Below are 20,206 nucleotides of genomic sequence, written 5' to 3'. Positions count from 1 at the left end.
TTATGCCTTTAACTTTAATCAAGATTCATGAAGTTAGTAATAATTCCTTCCCAATCATCCCGAACCACACTACAAAATAAGTGCAACAATGAAATGTGTATACAGTGGTGTGCTGACATTTGCTCACAAGACAAATGCTCACAACATTAATGGAAAGGGTAGGTTAGGTTAGGTAAGGTTAGATTTGTCTAATGAGCATTTTTCTTGTGAGCAAATGTCGTGGAACTGTGAATAGTACTTACTGGGGAGGACCTCACCGGTTCTTTCACTAGTCACTGTAAATTTCAACATACACACTGTTGTTTTTTCAAAGTTCACTCACCATTTCTAGATGCTTGCAGTCACTGATTCTCAAAATTCTAGTGCTACACCATTACAGCCAGTCTGGGGTTGGAGAATCTGTAAAACTCTCCACCAAACTGTCTGACACGAGTACAATCACTGTTCACGGCCAGGCTTGGGAGAGTAAATATTTGCAATTACTTCCAGGCCGTCACAACACGAGTACTTACAGCTGTCTTGGGTAAGAAATTAAGAACTACCCACCAGACTGCCCAGTACGAGTACTGTTCACTGCTCACAGCAAAATCTAAAACTCCGGGACACACCTCCTTTAGATGTCGCACTAAAGACTTGGCAGGAGTGTAGCAAACTGTAGGGGGGGTGTGGGGGAGGGGGGTGGGGGCGTGTTGACAGCCGTTAGCCTTCTTGTTTTATTGTTACTGAATATACTGCGGCTGTATGTGAACAAGGAGAGAGTGGCTAATGTCTATGAATATTAATTAAGACTTCCTTGTAGCAAAAGACAACAGTCAACTTTCTCATTTCTGGTCAACGGCTCTGAACAGCCATGTGAACAGGGAAGGGTGGCAAGAGTAGAAGGCACTACCACCCTCATCACTGTCCCTGACTGTACAGACTGGAGTGAGTTCGAGTTACTGAGACTGATTGACTAGAGGAAGGTTCACTCAATGCTAAATTTTTTATCCTTCCACGACAGTGGCGTCTCCAAGCTGTGTGTCAAGTGGAGGTTTTCTACTGTGTGTTAATTAACCTTCGTGGCTAATGTGTATATATCTTTGTACCCCATGTACGGTGTGTATACTACCATGCATATACTGCAGTATATAATTATATCCTGTTTAATTACCCTCAGTATATACAAAACAACTGACACTATTTTTAGGGAATATTCTCATTTAAACAAGTCATGTGCTCCTCAATCTTTATTACGAATCGTCTATCTTGTTTTATATCTGTACAAATCAATTATTCATCTGTAACAATCTTTCTAGCCATGTAATTATAACTCCATGCTATAAGGGTGTAAAAGTATAAGTAAACACTTGATGTTTTGTTGGACACATTTCAATAGTCATTCCAGAGGGCTGTTTGGAACCAACTGTTGACGCGAACGATCGGATCATTCCAGTGAGCTTTCCTAAGGTTCTATAAACGATGAGGTTGGGGTCGAGTTCTTCCTGAGACCCTCATTATTGATGCGAGAGTTGCGTCTAGTTTATCTTTATGGGTGCGCAGCAGTGGATCTGAGTACATGTGAAAATGCAAAGTTTTCATCAGGTGTCATGTGGATTTCAAACTTGCTGTCAATTTTATCACGAGGACCTAATATATCTGAGAACTGAGGCGGGACTACATTCCTGGAGTATTATCTAGAAAGCCTTTAAGATAAATCGTTTCCAGGGCATCACAGGTGCCAGGTTTGCAATAGTCATTGCTGATGGTTTTTTTGGATTTGAGGGACAAAGGTTTGGATCGTGAGTGTTTTTCATAGGCTTTGTTATGCCAATTATCCGTCATAGTCAAACTAAGCCTTAGATGTTTTCCAAAGGCGTTGTAGATGTCAATGATTTGTCATAACCAAGTCAACTCATGTAGGCGTCAGGTTGGGTCTAAAGATCTGAGAGGTTAGATGAGAAGCCTTGTTCCTTGAGCCAGTCGACGATGAAGTCACGATTGTCCTCCATCCAGGCTAAGTTAATTTTTGTAGCCTCCACCGCCTGAGACACCGCCCGCGATGCCGTCAGTAGCTGATCCTTGTTGACACGCTCAAATTCCTCAAGCTACGGGAAATACCAGATGAAGTGTGTTAATGATCAACCAGGCTGTTGCACTAAGAACTATAGTATGTTAGTGAGGAACTACAATAATTCACGTACACTTAAAATAACAACTAGCCATCAGTCCTTTTAGTACAAGAAGGATGCACGTAAAAGAATCCCAATTTTTTTTTTAAATTAATCGTATTGACATTGGTAAAGGAGTTTTATTTAATGATAAACGGACTTACTAAACATTAGGAAAAACTATCATAACAAAGGTAAAAAACAAAAAAACTGGTGTCAAACTGTAAACATTGCATCGGCCATCTACCTATCGAGGCGTATGTAAACGTCAAGTACATTATCTCACTGACTGGTCACTGCCCTGGTAACCTGGGACGCCAAGAAGAGACACTTTACCTCATGAAGAAGCTGCAGCGTGTTGAAGGTCTTGGTCACATCATCCACCATCTTTGGCAGCGCGAAGAATGTGGAGCCGATACTATAGAGAATGGGAAAAATAATAAACTAAGTTAATTGAGATAAGAGGTAGAAAAATCATTAAATCAGAGAAAGACAGAAAAGTGCAAAGTAGTAGTAGGAGGTGAGAAGAAAGTGAGACAAGGTATCAGGGAAATACAGTCATCAAATTATACATGACTAAAGCGCTCACTAATATACAGAATAAAAATATCCTGTGACTTACTACTCGGTGATGTTGGCCCAGTGAGACCTGAGGTAGTCCCAGGCCAGCATATTGCCTACTCCACCAGCAGCAATGTTCCTGAAGGTGCCAGCAGCGTCCTGACGTCTGATTCTTGAGTTGGCATTAAACGCGCCGTCCAGGTACCTGTCGAAAAAAATATACGACCGAAAAGTATTAAGACACCGTGATAAGTATGTTTGACTTATTCAGATAGTTTTGTCTTATGTTAAAGTTAACTTATAAGATATGCTTTAAAAAACGTAGCTGTTGAGGCAGATAAATGCATACAAAATCCGCCTCTGGCGTCCCTGTGAGTCTGTGACGGTGTTCTCTCGCCTCGCAGAGCAATGCGATGTTTTTATTGCTATTCATAAAGAACCATCCTAGTATTAACACTGACCTGGTCAGGAGCCAGATCTGGTCGGTGCAGGCAAGAGCGTTGACCAGCTCAGATGTGTCGACTACGGTGTTGCTCTGGGTTTGTTTCCAGGCGAAGGTCCACTCTGGTTCCCCGCCTTCCGCTATAGCAGTGCAGTACACCGCTGAGGCCACGTTGACTGATACACCCCTGTTGGCAGACACAGGAGATAAACTTCACGTATTTGATTCATATATTAGCAAAGTGATAGGATTGTTATTTTTATTACTGTCTTTATTCCTGTACTGACAATGTACTTGCTTTAACCAATGTGAACTTGACAACGATTTTCATTTTATGAATATCTACTCAGAACGTTAAAAACTATAAGTAGAGTATAGAGTAGGTAGTAGGCAGCTATCAAACAGGGAGGTGCTACCGCCTGGGAAGATATTGGCAGCATAATGTGTTGTCTAATGGTAGACCCTGCTGCCATATGGCACCACAAAAATTGTGACCAAGTCCCAGGTTGCTGATCTAACTTTCTGCCTCATTTACACATAATTGCAGGGTCTCAATTGTTTCTCCTACTTTAGCAACACAACATACATACAGTATATCATTTCTCATTATTGATATTTATTATTATTATTATTATTATTATTATTATTATTATTATTTTATATTTTCGCCCACCAGGCCTTGATGTGGGCTAATGCCTGTAAAACAAAAACAGCGAGTTATCCTCAAATTATTCAGAGTAAACGAAAAATTGACGAGTTCTTACTTGAAACTTTCGGGGTCGGCCATCCATCGTCTGAAAATGGCGAGGGACTTATTGCGACAGTCCAGGTGGCCCAAGTTACACGCCCAGGTGATTACGTCAGTGCGGAGTTTTTGAGCCAGTTGGTCCTCCCCTGGCTCCTCCTCGAAGCCCAACTTATCGTACATTGGCACAATGATTGACAGAAGGTAGTCCTGCAACCAGCAAGAAGAATAGATATATAGATAGATAGATAGATAGCTAGATAAAAGTACCGTAGTTTTGATCTTTTTATGGTAACTTCTATTAGATTCGGGGCACAAATGCACTAAATTGAATTGTAAAACAAGTGCGTAATTCTGACCCAAATAAGATAATGCATAGCAAGGTTCGAGACATAAATACTCTGTATAGTATTACACATTACAAGAGAATGGGTGTTTACCTTGAGGGCGCCATAAGCAGGGTCTCTGTAGAACATGTCGTACAGGTACTGGAAGTTGTTGAAGGCCGCCTTCCACGGCACGAACTGCTTCTCCTTCCTTAGGTACGACAGCACACCCAGGGCAGTCTTGTATGACAGTTTTCCTGCACCAATATTAAATGAGCTTACTGGGTGTTGTCCGATCCTCACTGGGTGTCTTACTCACACTGGTACTGACAATCATTCTTGAATTTCGTGTATGTGTGTGGTGGGTGTCCTGGACAAGTTAGTACGTACACATGCAAGTACTGGACTGTATGTATGTATGTATGTATGATGAAGACGACAAGATAATTCGATTATAAAGAAAATGACGTATTGCAGGAACTTAAGTATACACAATTTCAACTTCCGTTTAACTGGGGATTAATTAAGTTTTGAGGGTGTTATTATCCCAGGTGTCAGTGGGTGGCTCACCTGCCCTGGCCAAGTTGAGTACATCGTCTATGATCTGGGCTCTGTTGGTGATGTGGATGACGGTGTGGTCCTCCTGCAGCTGCCGCGTCAGGAGCTCCCAGTTGGCCTCGTCATAGTTGACTCGGTAGTAACCTGAGGATAAAGGGAAGTAGATTGTTACTGCTGTTTATCATTATGTGACTTGAGTTTTAAGTTCGTAGCCTCACTCACCCGTCTGGTTGGCTCATTCACCCGTCTGGTCGACTCATTCACTGGTCTGATCAACTCATTCACTCGTCTAGTTGACTCACTCACCCATCTGGTTGACTCGTTCACTCATGTAGCTGACTCACTCACCTGTCTGCTTAAGATTGAAGATGACCCAGTGGTGTGGTTGAGGGAACCCGATGTAAGACACAGGGTCGATGCCTTTACCATTGAGCCAGAACCTGACATTGGTGTCGTGGAACTCAGGACCCTCCTGCGAGGTGTACGTCACAGGGATCCACCAGTTGTACTCCGAGGTCGTGGCATTCTTGTCGTAGACGAAGTATTCCTGGGTGATGACAGCGGAGCTGTTGCCGGCGCGGGTGACGGTGACAATGGGGAAACCCTTCTGTAGCGTCCAGGTGTCCATAATGGTCTTGACGCTGAGGTGCTCCGCCAGCGTCCCTTCCTCGCGTGCTGCCTTCGTTAGGTGCCGCCATAGGTCATCCTGGTCCGCGTTCTTGTACTTCCTGGGTGAAAAAAGTTATCTTCGATGATATTATCAATCAACCAATGAATGTTATGTTAGGTCAAGCCAGGGGGGTAAGGTTAGATTAGGTTAGGTGAGGTTAGATTGATTATATACTCATGGTGTTGGTTTACGGGTTAGGTTCGGTTGTGTTAGGTTCGGTTAAGTTAGGTTAAGTTAAACTGGGTTCGGTTGTTAGATTAATTTAGGTTCGGTCAAGCTAGGTTAGACTCCTCATGAATTCAAGATGTTAACTTACAGGTCAGTGAGGTAGGTCTTGAGGCCCCTCCTGAAGACGGTCTCCGTCAGGAAATGGTTCATCATGCGGATAATAGACGCTCCTGGCAGGATAGATATAGTGGTAATGAACGAAAGAAATGTTTAACGTGAAATTTATAGAAATCATAAAAAATCTACATAAGACATAAGTAATAACATAAATAAGGAAGAAAAGAAGTACGAAGAAAAAGGAAAATTAAATGACGTAATAGGAACAACGTCAAGGCATTAACATATAGATAAGAAAGCAATACACATAAAAAAAACTAAATAACAAACTAGAAGAGCTATGAAACAATGATGCTGTCAGAATATAAACACAAGATAGGTGAAGTCAGAAACACAAGTGACGTCAGAACATAAACACAAGGTAGGTGACGTCAGCAGTGATTTTAAGACGACACATGTACAAAAGTCTTATTGAACTTATTGTCATGAACAAGAAAAAATAAATAAAATAATACTCGAGAAAATAATTGAAAGAGAACATACCATTATTATACGACATGGAAACAAAATTGTATCATTAATAAAGAGCAAAGGCAATATTGCTCCATTATAACAATTCTACAGGTCAGAAACTCATCATTAGTGTAGCACAAAAGGACCAAAAACACACCATTACTCCAGATAATGGCGTCAAAAACACACCTTTACTGTAGGAGATGACGTCGAAGATTTCATTGATCTCGGCGGGGTCGCTGACAGGGACTCTGACGGGGTGAGAGGAACGAAGAGCATCCAGAGCCATCACCTTCTGCTGTCGTTCCACCACGAACTGATCCAGCATCCCCCACGAGGGCTCGATCTACACGAAGTTGAGTGGGAGAACGCAAATTGGGGGTGTAAGTGGAAGGACGTAAATCGGGAACGTAAGTGGAGGGACGTAAATCGGGAACGTAAGTGGAGGGACGTAAATCGGAGACGCTAGGGAAAGACGTAAATCGGGAATAAAATATGAGGTCGTAAATGGAGAACATAAATGAGTCTCTTAAAAACACTCTTAACTTTGAACCCTGATATAACCCCTTAAACCCTTGATATAACCCCTTAAAGCCCTGATATAACCTCTTAAAGCCCTGATATAACCTCTTAAATCCTTGATATAACCCCTTAAACCCTGATATAACCCCTTAAACCCTTGATATAACCCCTTAAACCCCTGATATAACCCCTTAAACCCCTGATATAACCCCTTAAACCCCTGATATAACCCCTTAAACCCCTGATATAACCCCTTAAATCCCTGATATGACCTCTTAAACCCCTGATATAATCCCTTAAACCCTTCAAACCTCCTGATATGACCCAGTAAAATAAAATCGAACTTGTTTTTGACCCCTTCCCATGCCTAGTCAGACTCACGTGATCTACAGCCGTATCGCCCATGTAGGTAGCGAAGCCTTCGTTAAGCCACAGATCCGTCCACCAGGAGAGTGTGACCAGGTTGCCGAACCACTGGTGGGCCAACTCGTGTGACACCAGGTAACACACGTACTGCTTCTGTGATGCCGGCGAGCTCTCTGGGTCGTATAGGAGTCCTGTCTCTCTGTTGCCCGGGATAAGGATATGAGAGAGAGAGAGAGAGAATGAAATGAAGGAGGAAGAAGGAGGAGGAGAAAGAAAAAGGGGAGAGAGAGAGAGAAACCGTGGTGAATCAGGGAGATAAAGGAGAAAGAAAGCGATAGCGAGATTGAAGAAGAGAGGTAAGACAATTAGCGAGATAGATTGAGAGACAAACAGAAACAGAGATAAGAGTTTAAAAAAAGACAACCAAAGAGAATGTATAAAAATATTAATATCTTCTAACAATACGATTCGATTATTCTGTTTACATCAATACTCTGTTAATAAGATAACCTGGAACAATAACACTTAAGATTAGTATCAATATTATCGTATTTTTCATCTATATTAACCACCCGTGTATCACTCTATGTCATCTTTGGTCGAGATTCATAAAGATCCTGTAAATAAATATTGTTTTCTATTGGTGATAAGTGAAAATGTATTGTAATTTTGATGCTTACTTCTGGTCGTTAGTTTTGTTGTTATTTCTGGACGTTAGTTTTGAATTACTGTATAGGTAAGCCAGTTAGGTACTTTCTTACATTTCATTTACGATAAATATTCATTATAGGAATCTTTGAGAATCCGGACAACGAATTATATACAAAAGCAAATTAATAAATAAAACCATGCATAGCTCTTAATCGCATACGTCAAGCGCGTTCATGCAAGGATTATATTATACATCACACATTGAAAATTCCAGTGGAAGTTAGAGGAGACTAACCTGAAGGTGACCAAACCCCAATTTTCCATGGCATTAGGACCCATTTCCAGGGGACATATGAAATCCAACTTAGGGAGAGGAAAGTCTATCTCGAAGAAGTCCTCGAAGAACTCAAGGCCTCTTACAGCCACTTGTGACCCGTAGTGTAGTTTGTCCTCCTCCGTTTCCCGAGCCCACACTAATGAGAGAGAGAGAGAGAGAGAGAAAGAGAGAGAGAGAGAGAGATAATCCGTTTAGTATATCACAGTAAGCAATGCAGCGTTTCAATTAAAGAGAACATGTTACAGTATTAGTTCCCAGCCTTGAGTTTTGCGAATAATCATTAATCAGAGAGAATCATAGTACAGGCTCTAACCAGCATTTGTTAATATTCCACACGTCGTTAATAAGATATGGGATGTAATGTGGATCAAAGGTTCGCCGCTGTCAATTAGTCTTAAAAACAAATGTCGAAGGCTGACCTGTCTTTGGTGCATATGGACAGATGGGCCAATAGCCGACCCTCTACACCAAGACCAAGCAGTCATATCGTAACCATACACAGTCTATATTCTAAGTCAAGCAGCTATTTATGGTTTATTTTCCACCTGTATCAACCATATATAGCCTATATTTTACCCCTCTAGCCATAACTCTACCATCTTACCCTCTACAGTCTACACCAAGCACCACCACCAGCCTGCCCTCTACAGTCTACACCAAGCACCACCACCACTACCAGCGTGCACGACTCTTCACACCTGAAGGTAATGAGACCCCAGTTCTCCATGGCAGCGAAGCTGTTCTCGGGTACACTTATCAGGTCAATTTTAGGGAGCGGGAAGGAGATGCTAAAGTAGTCCTTGTAGTAACTGAGGACCTTGGTGGCTGTCTGTCCCCCGTACTCCGCAAAGTCCTGCGTCGCCGCCCGTGTCACCACTTGTGAGAGACAGACCGGTAAACAGGTAGGTAAGGAGGACCAATCGGTGGTATTATTAACCCGAAAACTCCCAAATTTTTTGATTGGTGTGAGTTTATGATTTGGTAAAGTAAGACATATAGATTTTTTAATGAAGTATGAAGAGTATCCTTTTTTATATTCTCTGCAAATCTATACGTAAATTATCAATCTCGAAGCAACTGTCCATCTACACTTAACACATCCAGCAGAGGCCCACCACAAACTCACACCATGATAAAGACAAAATGTGGTCAGCGTTTTTGAGAAGTTAAAATTGTTGCATAAAAATTCCAAGAGAGACTCATTCTTCAACACAATACCTTCCTGAAACAAAATGGAGGACGCTTTTTGGTTCATCTAAGGTAGTCAGGAACATAAAAACCCCGAGGAACATCGACAAGAAACGGTTAAAAAAACTTATCAAATTTCACGATTTCAGGAAATATTACTTGGCGGGACCTCTTGTTGACATGTCATACTGTTTTATAACCGAGATGATGTTTAGGGAGTACCACGACACTTATTCATTGTCCAGTGCTAGTTACAGTACTTCCCCAGAGAGACCTTGCCAAATATTTCTCTCAGGTCCTACCAGTGTATAAAGCATAGAGAAACATTAAAACACAAAACACCAAGCAGTGTTTATATCAAGCCTTGCCACTTAATAGTTGCCAGAACTCACCTCTGATGAGAGTACCGTTATCGCTGACAACCTTGGAGGGTAAGTCTGAGATGGCGAAGGCGACCAGGTAGGTAGACATGGGCACCGACTCTTGGAACTCGTCCCACAACCACTCCTCCTGACCCTCACTGATGACAACAACAAGACACATATTATCGCTATACATCCTATACATCAATTAAGACTGACTACTTAAGTACTACCTTCATCAAAACAATATCACTGATGCTAAAGAGTTCGTGAGAGCTTTCATAACAAGTCTCATCCTCGATATCTTATGAATTTTCAACCAATGTGTTTAGTTTCTGTCACGACAATAGAAGACACTAAGGAGATTGGAGACTGATGACGAAAAGAAAAGAAGAAAATTCTGTTACCTGACAACATGTGACAAACTGATGGTCTCACTTAATAACGTATCTGGCAATGAATTTATCCATTTATGAATACCTCGTCTGCCAAGTCTGCCATGGAAGAGACTTTCGGAGCATGTCTAGCCAATCAAAATAAGTATTGAGACTCCAAGGGTTTGTCTTCATCTGATGTTTCATATTTTATCAGACGCTCGGGGTCTCGATACTTTTTGGAATGGGTGTATAAAGGATCCTGTTTACGTCGACGAAATTCTCCTCCCCATCTGACACATCTATTCAACTCTCACGATCTCTGAAGCAGCTAGAAGGATCTGTTCTTTATGGACTGATCTGCAAAGCTTAATTTAGAATCACATAATAAACTCAAGCCTGAGCCTGTAGGAGAGCCAAGGGTCTCACATTGGGGTGGAAGAGACGAGAGGCATGTTGGAGAGTGCGTTCATGTGCTCTTCTCTCGCCAGGAAGATCTTGAAAGTGGCCTTCAGTCCAGGCTCGTCGAAGCAAGGGAAAGCTCGTCGTGCATCTGTTGACTGGAACTGTGTGGACGCTACCCAGCTGGTGACGGACAGACTCACTTTAGTACAGTATAATGCAGGAGTAAATTTGGCCATGTAAAATCCTAATTTTTTTTTTGCAAAATGAGAAACAAATTAGTATGGAAAAAATGTAACAGCGCTCTTTATAAATAAATCAGAGACTTAAGGTAGTGTGAAACGGTTGTCCTGGGAGGTTGTTACGTAAAGTACAAGTCCTAGTTGGCTTTTTATGAGGAGATAATTATGTTATAGCAAAATGGAATAATTTATCCTCCGCTCTCTGTGATGATGTATACTTTCATCCCACGACCGTATTTAACTACTGTGATGCACCCACCCGACTACTGTACTACACTGTATTAAACAACTCAATTCATGAAGCTTACAATCTGGGGAGCAAAAAAAAAAAAATAAACCTTTTACTACCGAGACTACAAGACCAAGTTCCTTCTACCTCCTCTCTCCATTTTGCTTCTTGTAGGAGGACCTGTAGAACCCCCGGGCCTGTTCCCCTAGTGTACCCACGAAGTCCAGGGAGAGAGTGTAGTTACGGCCCTCCGACAGTTGCTCCTGAAGGTGGACTATGTACAGCATCCTGGAGGAGTTGTAGCCTTGTTGTACGATTTTTTCCTCTCGCTCGCTGTCCTTCGCTATCACCTGACGGGTTACATAACATAACTGAAGGAAAACAACTTAATCTCTTTTGGGAAAATATTTTATAGTCATTGGATCAATCTCTTACAATATATGTGTAGAGGAGAAGGTGATGGAGGATGATGAGGGAGGAAGGTGGTGGGTGAGGGAGGAAGGTAGTGGGTGAGGGAGGAAGGTGGTGATGGTGGATGAGGGAGGAGGATGAGGATGGTGGGTGAGGGTCGATAGTAGTGAGCGAGGGTGGAGGGTGTAGGAGGAGGGAGGATGTGGAAAATAGTCGTGGATGAGGGAGAATGATGGTGGGTGACAGAATGGGTAAGGGCGAGGATAAGAGAGAGGGAAGAAGGAAAGGATGAGGGAGGTAGCAATTCTACAGTTAAATGGCAATTATACAGTTAAGTGACAATCATACAGTTAAGTGGCAATCATACAGTTAAGTGGCAATCATACAGTTAAGTGGCAATCATACAGTTAAGTGGCAATCATACAGTTAAGTAGATAGCATATAGACTTAAGTGACAATCACACACTGAAAGAAACTGCAAGACGAATCTTAACACAAGCAAACACACGGATGTTTAAAGGATTGTTGTAGGTAGGTTGAGTCACGCCACTTGGGGGGAGGACAAAGACTCACTTGACCAAGGTTAAGGTGAAGAAGGACCGGGCAGTGTTAAGATGGATTTTTCCTAACTACTCCGTTGACTTGTGGGGTAATCCAAGCGTGTAACCCTAGAGGTCTGCTGGCTTGAGTGTGCCAGTGTTCAGAGGATGAGACTCAGGACAAGTTGGATACCATAGAGAACTAACACTCTACAGGGATATGGTAGCGGTTAAGATTTACTAAGAGAGGTTTATTTAGGGAATTGCGGGAGGGTAGGGCATTAGTTAACTGTGATGGAGCTTTCTCTTGCGGGTCAACTAACAAAATTTATCGGGAATCCTGATGGACGTTTTGTGACGGATGTTGGGAATTATAGGGGTGGAAGGACCCGGTACTTGTATAATAACTGTATGTGTCACATCCTCCAGCTGACCGGCCTCCCTGTGATGGTGTCTAGGTTCGGGCTGCTGATCCATCAATCAGAGTAGCCGTCGCATCCTTTTCACAGCGGGGAGGTCTGCAACCAAATTGAGGGGTGGGAAGTCGGCTTGTGTGTGTGCCATTAGCGGGGAAATCACCGTCAATTGGTGTTGATAATTTGATCCAGGAGCTGTATACAACTGTATCTGCTGCCTGGCGCACGTCTACTATATCTTCTAACTGGTGAAGGGTCCTGTCACCCTGACTAGAAACGAAAAGTAGACAGGGAAGGGCATTGTTATTATATCGGTTTGTTTACCTAGAGGAGACTGCCACTGTGACGCTGGTGCAGGTTTAAGATCATAACCTAGCGGCTCATTGTACTGGTTATTCAGGATTCACACTCACATAACTAATAATTGACCAAATCCGTGACTGTTATTCCTGTTGAGCGTGGCCACCAGTTGGGCGAGAGTGAAAATCATACCGGTACTGGTTGCTATCGTCTGCTGGCGAAGGTTTGTGTGAGAAGTACACATTTAGAGCTGAAAACATACAGAATAAAAAAACTTCCATACGTAAACTATCATAATTTATAAGTCTAAAGATGACACGATGTTGATGATGATAATGAAGCAAAGTGGCAAATGACTTTGACCTGGAAGAGGAGAGGAGAGAGAAGTAAAGCATAGAAACGGGAAGTAAAGTAGTAGGGGATGATAGCAAGTGGGCTGTGCACCTAGCTGAGACGAGTTGATATGTTTGGATGGTGGCCACCGCCCAAACATATCAACTCGACACGGGGTTCCTTACCAGTAATAAAGTGATCAATACATGCTAGGATTGTTACATATGGCTGGTATAGGGTCTACTCTCTGAATTTTGACCAGTAACTTTTCTCGTCGTTTCTGGCTTACATCCGTGGTTATTTTTGTCACTAGGAGTATCATCATCCCGTATACGACAGAAACTTTTACTTTTTGTTTTTCTGGATAATTAAAGTCGAAAACCACAGAAAACTTACCCAATGTTTCAAAACTCCATAAAGTCACACGGCAGTGAAGTCATATTAGCATTGAAAAAATTACCTTCCGGAAGACTGGACTATAACTTTATTAGAGAATTAAAGAAAACGGGCAAATTTAACTTTACTAGAGAATCAAAGAAAACGAATCAATTAAACTTTACTAGAGAATCAAAGAAAACGGGTATCACGGTAGTAGGTAGTAGGCAGCTATTGAACAGGGAGGTACACGCCATTGGAAGCATAATGTGTTGTCTAATGGTAGACCCTGCTGCCATATGACATCACGAAAATTGTGACCCAGGTTGCTAATCTGACTTTCTGCCTCATTTACACACAATGGCAGGGTCTCAATTGTTTCTCTTACTTTGACAACACAACATACATAATCGTTTTTCGCTATTGATCTTTTTTCATTTTTGTATTTCTTTGTGGTTCTTTATTATTATTATTATTATTATTATTATTATTATTATTATTATTATTAATATTATTATTATTATCAGTGTTGTTGTTATAATTTCTATTGTTATTATTATTTTTATTTTGTATAATTTTTATTATAAATTTTATTTACTATGAACTAATTATTATTATTATTGTTATTATTATTACATTTTGGCCCCTAGGCCCCAATGTGGGTCAGTGACCTGTGCCCGGGTGGGCTAACCCCCATAAAAAGGGATAAATTTAACTTTACTAAAGAATCAATTTATAACGGATAAGTTGGGTACCTTAGTAGTGTCGTTGAGGGTGACTATGTCGGCCATGTGGAGGACGAGGTGGTGGGTAGAGACCAACACATGGAAGTCAATCTTGACGTGCCCATGGATGCTGAAGTTACCGTTGATGAAAGGTTGAAGTTTGACCAGGTAGTGGAGTGGCCGCACCGTCTTCGGCAGGAGAACGATAGACTTGTCTCCCTCCTCCTGCAGGATATACGAAAAGATCTTTATTAATTCTTTGGGTATGACGACTTGATAATGATTTCTTGGGCACTTGAGTATGATGACTTGGCCACTTGAATGTGATAATTTGACACTTTGAGTATGATGACTTGACGCCTTGAGCATGACGACATCACTCCTTGATTACAATTCATCTGTCCTCCAGTGGTTTTAACGCTATGCATTCGATGGCTTATTGCAATGAGTACAGTAAAATTGTACTTAAGGGGTTAAATTATCACACTTAAGGAGTCATGTCATCGAACTCAAGGGGTTTAATCATCGTACTAAAAGAGTTAAGTCATCTTACTCAATGGGATAATTCATTGTTAGGGCCTAATACATCTGAATTGTAATACACACATACAGTATTATTATGCTGCCACACAATCTACAAAAATGCATCAACGTACACTCACGGTGGGCATTGTGATCGGGGCGGGCGTGGTAGTCACGGTGCAGGAGGCCAATATGGCAGACCCCATCACACAGATGAATCTGGCCAGACCGAACATCTTATCAGTCTGTTCAGGTGGTGGTGAGTAGCTGTCGGTAGGAATTGTTTACAATAATAGTATTTGTGATAAAAAATTCTGCCATGTATTTTTACAGGGGAAACAATATTGATTTTCATATTTATATATATATATATATATATATATATATATATATATATATATATATATATATATATATATATATATATATATATATATATATATATATATATATATATATATCCACAATGAAAACGTGGATAAGAAAAATCTTGATGAGTGGGTCCCATATTTTTGACCTGACTTGACTAGTCACATCGCCCTTTCTCTTAAGCTCCTTTGCGTGTGTGGTGGTGTTGGTGTGCGGATTAGTGGATGTCATGTTTATGGCCTGACCTTATGTTTAGTAAGGTCACCGGGTGAAGGGGGGTCTTTTCAACATAAGATGACTCCAGACAAGAACAGAAGTGTCGGCAGCTTCCATAACTAAACTTCAGTATGCAAACGACCTCAGCCTTGTTGCTCAGACTGAACACATAAGAACATAAGGAGTCTGCAATAGTCCGGTTGGCCTGTGCATTGCAGCTCCTGTCGAGAGTTACTACCACTCTCTATCATCCATGAATCTATCTAGCCTCCTTTTAAAACTTTCCAGCGTTCCAGCACTTACTACAAAGTTGCTAAGCTTGTTCCACTCGTCCACCACCCTATTTGTGAACCAGTTCCTTCCTATCTTCCTCCTAAACCTAAACGCATCCAACTTAAACCCGTTGCTACGAGTCCTGTCCTGCTCGGATATTATAAGAACTTTATCTATATCGCCTTTATTGATTCCTTTCACCTACTTAAATACTTCTATCATATCTGCCCGCACTCTTCGTCTTTCTAGGGAATGCAAGTTTAGTTTCTCTAACCTATCTTGATATGGAAGGTTTCTAAATCCCGGAATAATTTTCGTCATTTTTCGCTGCACCGACTCCAGTGAATTGATATCCATTCTATAATAAGGGCACCAGAACTGAACCGCATAATCGAGGTGCGGCCTGACTAGCGCAAGGTATAATTGCTATAAGACCTCTGCATTCTTATTACTTACACTTCTTGATATAAAACCTAATACTCTGTTTGCCTTATTTCGAACATTAACACACTGTTTTCTAGGCCGTAGGTCCGGGCTTACAAGTACCCCTAAGTCTCTTTCACAAGTCGACTTCTCTAGGTTGATGTTGTTAAGGCTGTATACATTGACAATATTTGTTCTTCCAATATTAAGTACTCTGCACTTGCTGGTGCTGAATTTCATTTGCCTTTTTTCTGACCACTCCTGAAGTTGATTTAAATCCTCCTGTAGTGCGTTTGCATCCTGCCCTGAATTAATTTGCCGCCCTATTTTGGTGTCATCCGCAAACTTGCTTATGTCACTGCTGATCCCAGTATCTAGATCGTTTATGTAGATTTTGAACAAGAGTGGGCCCAGTACTGACCCCTGGGGAACCCCACTGGTTACACAACCCCACTCAGATTTAACACCATCTACGCTGACCCTCTGTGTTCTATCGGCGAGCCATGATTTTATCCAATTCAAAACTTTCCCCTCGATACCATGAGCCTTAACTTTTCTCAGAAGCCTCTGATGCGGTACTCTGCCAAACGCTTTGCTTGTTTAAGTAAATAACATCGTAATTTTCGTCATTATCTACTACCTCGAAGACTTTCCTAAAAAACGTTAGCAGATTTGTTAGACAAGATTTTCCCTTTGTAAACCCGTGTTAAGAGTCGTAGATTAATTTGCTTTTCTCAAAATGCTATCGGACGCTATTTGCTATAATTGATTCAAGAAATTTCCCCACTACTGACGTCAAACTAATCGACGACCGGTAATTTGACGCTGATGCTCTGCCTCCCTTTTTGAATATGGGTACTACATTTGCCTGTTTCCACAAGTCTGGCACAACTCCCGTGTCTAATGATTTTGTAAATAAATTTACGAGGGGTCCGCTAATCTGTTCCTTACGCAGATGCGCAAGCACACTTCGGCCTTGAGGTGAATGTGCGTAAGACTCAGATTCTCTTTCAACCTGCCCCAGGTTCAGATACACTTCCACCATTCATCCAGCTTAACGGTACTACCCTCTCTAATGTTGCCCACTTTCGGTATCTCGGCTCCCACCTGTCCACCACCGCAAACATTGATAAAGAGATTCAACATCGGATCAGTTGTGCATCTCAAGCCTTTGGCGCATTCCGAAACCGTGTCTTCAGCTGTAGGGAGCTGAAATTATCCACAAAGCTGCACGTATATCAAGCAGTGGTCCTGCCCACCCTCCTATAAGGCAGTGAGACATGGGTCACATACAGGAGGCACCACAAGGCACTTGAAAACGTTCACCAACGTAGTCTACGTTCCGTCCTCCGAGTTAGCTGGGAAGACAAGAGAGCAAATGCTAGTATTCTTGCCGACACCAACTGGAGGAGCATCGAGGCTACCATTATCCATGAACAACTACGTCGGACTGGCCGTGTTACCCGCATGAACGATAGTAGACTGCCAAAGCAGCTACTTTACAGTCACTTAACGAATTGTGAACGTAACGCCGGCGGGCAACTGAAAAGGTATAAGGATAGTCTTAAGACAAACCTGAAAAGGTGCCAAATCGACCCCTTCACCTAGAAGTCGATTACTCCACATCGTAACGCTTGGAGGAGCACCACACGAGAAGGTGTCAATACTTTCGAGTTAGCCCGACTGCAAACTGAGGCAGACAAGCGCCAACGTCGGAAAGACGCTGCCACCCCCCCCCCTTCCCCCACACACACAGTAGATGCAGCCCTCCACGTGTGCAACGAATGTGGACGACACTGCGGGTCCCGTATCGCCCTCTTTAGTCAGCTCAAAACTCCCCAATGAAGGTGACATCCCTAATAACTCATATTATTGTATCATAGCTGGATGATCGTCATATTCGATTTCGAGTGACAGCAGAGTAGTAGTGTGTGTGTGTGACGTAATGAATCTACTATAACCTGATATGCGACAGGCTAGTAAACATAACCGAGACAGGTGATGAAGAGTATAACCGAGGCATTCAGACCCAAAACTCTCCCTCTATTGCACCACACACCAACACAACTTTCCCTTTACACGTCCGTAAACATCTCAGTGAAGGGCTTTTATACTCTCACCGTCTCCCTAGCAACTGTGTGTGTGGAGAGAGAGAGAGAGTGAGAATAATAATCTCCTATAGCCTCGTCACCATGCTAACATGAGCGCCGCGGTATCTTGGGTCGTGAAACAAGGACGTATATATTAGGAAAGATTCTGAGAGTGTACACTTGTATTGAGGGCGAGTGTATTTGTTGATGTTGGTGGAGAGTGTATGTGTTGGAGGGAGGGTGTGTACTGTATATGTTGAAATAAAAGTGTTGTGTTTATAAAGGATTTTTTTTAGCCATTCATTATTAAAGAGAGAGGGAGAGGAAAGAGGGGGTGGAGACGGCAGACAAACGCCTAATACATGTCCTCCCCCTCTCGCCTAACACATCCCAGCACTGCTCCACACACCCTAGACATCCCATACATCATCACACCACCTCATACACCTGTCTATACCATACTGAAACTAACTCAAATAATTCCACCACTCAACCACTATAAAGCTCTACAGAGCACACTTGTAAACACTGCCTGGCCACTTGAGATGTGAATAGATGATTGTTTGGGCCAAGCAGTGAATCTCACACACACACACTTCTTGGTGGGCGGTGGAAGGGGGGGAGGCTATGGGCGGATTACTGCGAGTTGTGAGGGTTTACGGGCTTGGGTGGGTGTTAGGCGTTTCAGTGCAGCGTAGAGATGTGTGTGTGTGGGGGGGGGGGTCGATTTGTCATTTTTTTTCAGGTTTGTCTTAAGACTATCCTTATACCTTTTCAGCTGCCCGCCGGCGTTACGTTTACTATTCGTTAGGTGACTGCAAAGTAGCTGCTCTGGCAGTCTACTGTCGTCCACACAGTAACGCTTGGAGGAGCACCACACGAGAAGGTGTCAATACTTTCGAGTTAGCTCGAATGCAAACCGAGGCAGACAAGCGTCAACGCCGGAAAGACTCTGTCGCCGTCCCTCTCGCACTAGATGTAGCCCCCCACATGTGCAAAACCTGTAAACGACCCTACCGGTCCCTTAATAACTCATACCATTGTATCATAGCTGGATGATCGTCATACTCGATTCCGAGTGACAGCAAAGTAGTAGTAGTGTGTGTGTGTGAGGGGAAGATGCGTGTGGGGGGGAGGTGGGGGGGGTTGTGGGGAGGGGGAGGGGAAAGTAAGTAAGTGAGTGAGTGTGTGTCTGTGTGTGTGTAGGTTGGTAAAACTTGGTTCCTGTGAAAATAAAATAAGCGTCGGAACCTACCCGAGGTGTGGCGAGGGTACAGCAGTACTACCCTGGAATAGCCGCGTCAGGAGCAGCACCTACAGCAGCGGCAGCGGCAGGAGAGTCACTGGGTATGTGCACAGGACGGCAACTACCCACCAACTGGCTAAGAGGAAGACCTGGACAGGGGGGGAAGTGTGAGCTGGTTGTCTGCCATTCCCTCCTCCCTCCCCTCTTTCCTCCTCCCTCATATCCTCCTGATGACGGTATATACTCCTCCTCTGGTTTTTGTACTTATCTTCGTATGTCATCTTCCTCTACGACCTTTAGAAGGAAGTTGATATTAGGAGGGTAAACAGGTTTGTGTTGGCAATAACTCACTTTATCATGTACGCTTTTCTGTGCTTGGGTGAGTTTAGGAGTTTCTTCATCTGCGTATCATCCCGTTATACCGAGACCTGTTGAGGTGTCTTAGCTTACTTTAAACATCAATAAACACGACATAGGTAGCCAAGACTCCCTTCCTCCATCGATTCCTCAAGCAGGGAACGTGTTGTTGGGAAAGTTAGAATTAAAGAGGTTATGAAGTGCATGTGGTTGGTCACCCTCTCACACACAAGCTGCGTCACTGTTTACATTTACAAATCAGTCATGTACAAGAAAAAGGATGGTAGCTGCCCAGTACCTCCACGTTTGTACCCGACACACCAGGGACGCTGAAGCATACTTTCATTAAACATTGCGAGTGTTTTAATAGTGTTTTTTTTTTCTTTCTTAGCATGACGCGAGAAGAAAGACTCACCGAAAAGAAAAAATATTACCGTAGCAATTACTGTACCTCATAGACCTTTTATTTATACAAGGCGACAGACCAAGTTACCAATTATATCGCTGATCAAACTTCAGGAATATTACGGAACCGCATTCGTCGCCTCGTGTGTTCCTTATATCCCGTATAGGAGCAACAACTCTTGAAGGATTTAATAGATTCTCTTAAAAAAAATGGGTTAAAATTTGTATAAGTGACAAGATTAACGCCGCTGGACAGTTTAATGACTCGATAAAACTCCCTCAATCC

At 42.5% G+C, this 20,206-nt stretch overlaps 1 protein-coding gene across 3 annotated transcripts; it reads right to left on the bottom strand.

Moving 5' to 3' along the window:
• Positions 1-1,211: 1,211 nt before the first annotated feature.
• Positions 1,212-19,329, bottom strand: LOC121861925 (aminopeptidase N-like). Of its 3 annotated transcripts, none has more exons than XM_042359879.1 (18): positions 19,168-19,329; positions 14,676-14,808; positions 14,050-14,244; positions 11,068-11,270; positions 10,477-10,632; positions 9,704-9,831; positions 8,822-8,999; positions 7,151-7,334; positions 6,437-6,593; positions 5,766-5,847; positions 5,128-5,507; positions 4,792-4,923; positions 4,336-4,478; positions 3,915-4,105; positions 3,170-3,337; positions 2,770-2,913; positions 2,484-2,565; positions 1,212-2,084 (listed from the first exon to the last, which is right to left on the bottom strand). In XM_042359879.1, the coding sequence occupies exons 2-18, from the start codon at positions 14,775-14,777 to the stop codon at positions 1,914-1,916; spliced, it is 2,796 nt and encodes a 931-aa protein (XP_042215813.1). In that variant the 5' UTR covers positions 14,778-14,808; positions 19,168-19,329; the 3' UTR covers positions 1,212-1,913. The 3 variants fall into 3 exon arrangements, with proteins under 3 accessions (XP_042215813.1, XP_042215812.1, XP_042215815.1); XM_042359878.1 differs by lacking the exon at positions 8,822-8,999 and adding an exon at positions 8,082-8,259; XM_042359881.1 differs by lacking the exon at positions 8,822-8,999 and adding an exon at positions 8,082-8,259 and having other exon boundaries at positions 14,682-14,808.
• Positions 19,330-20,206: the final 877 nt, after the last annotated feature.

The sequence above is a fragment of the Homarus americanus genome, unplaced genomic scaffold (genome assembly GCF_018991925.1).
Source record: "Homarus americanus isolate GMGI-L3 unplaced genomic scaffold, GMGI_Hamer_2.0 scaffold11407, whole genome shotgun sequence".
Classification (NCBI taxonomy): Eukaryota; Metazoa; Arthropoda; class Malacostraca; order Decapoda; family Nephropidae; genus Homarus; species Homarus americanus.
Note: the sequence above shows the minus strand (reverse complement) of the source record. Positions and strands in the feature narration are given on the sequence as shown.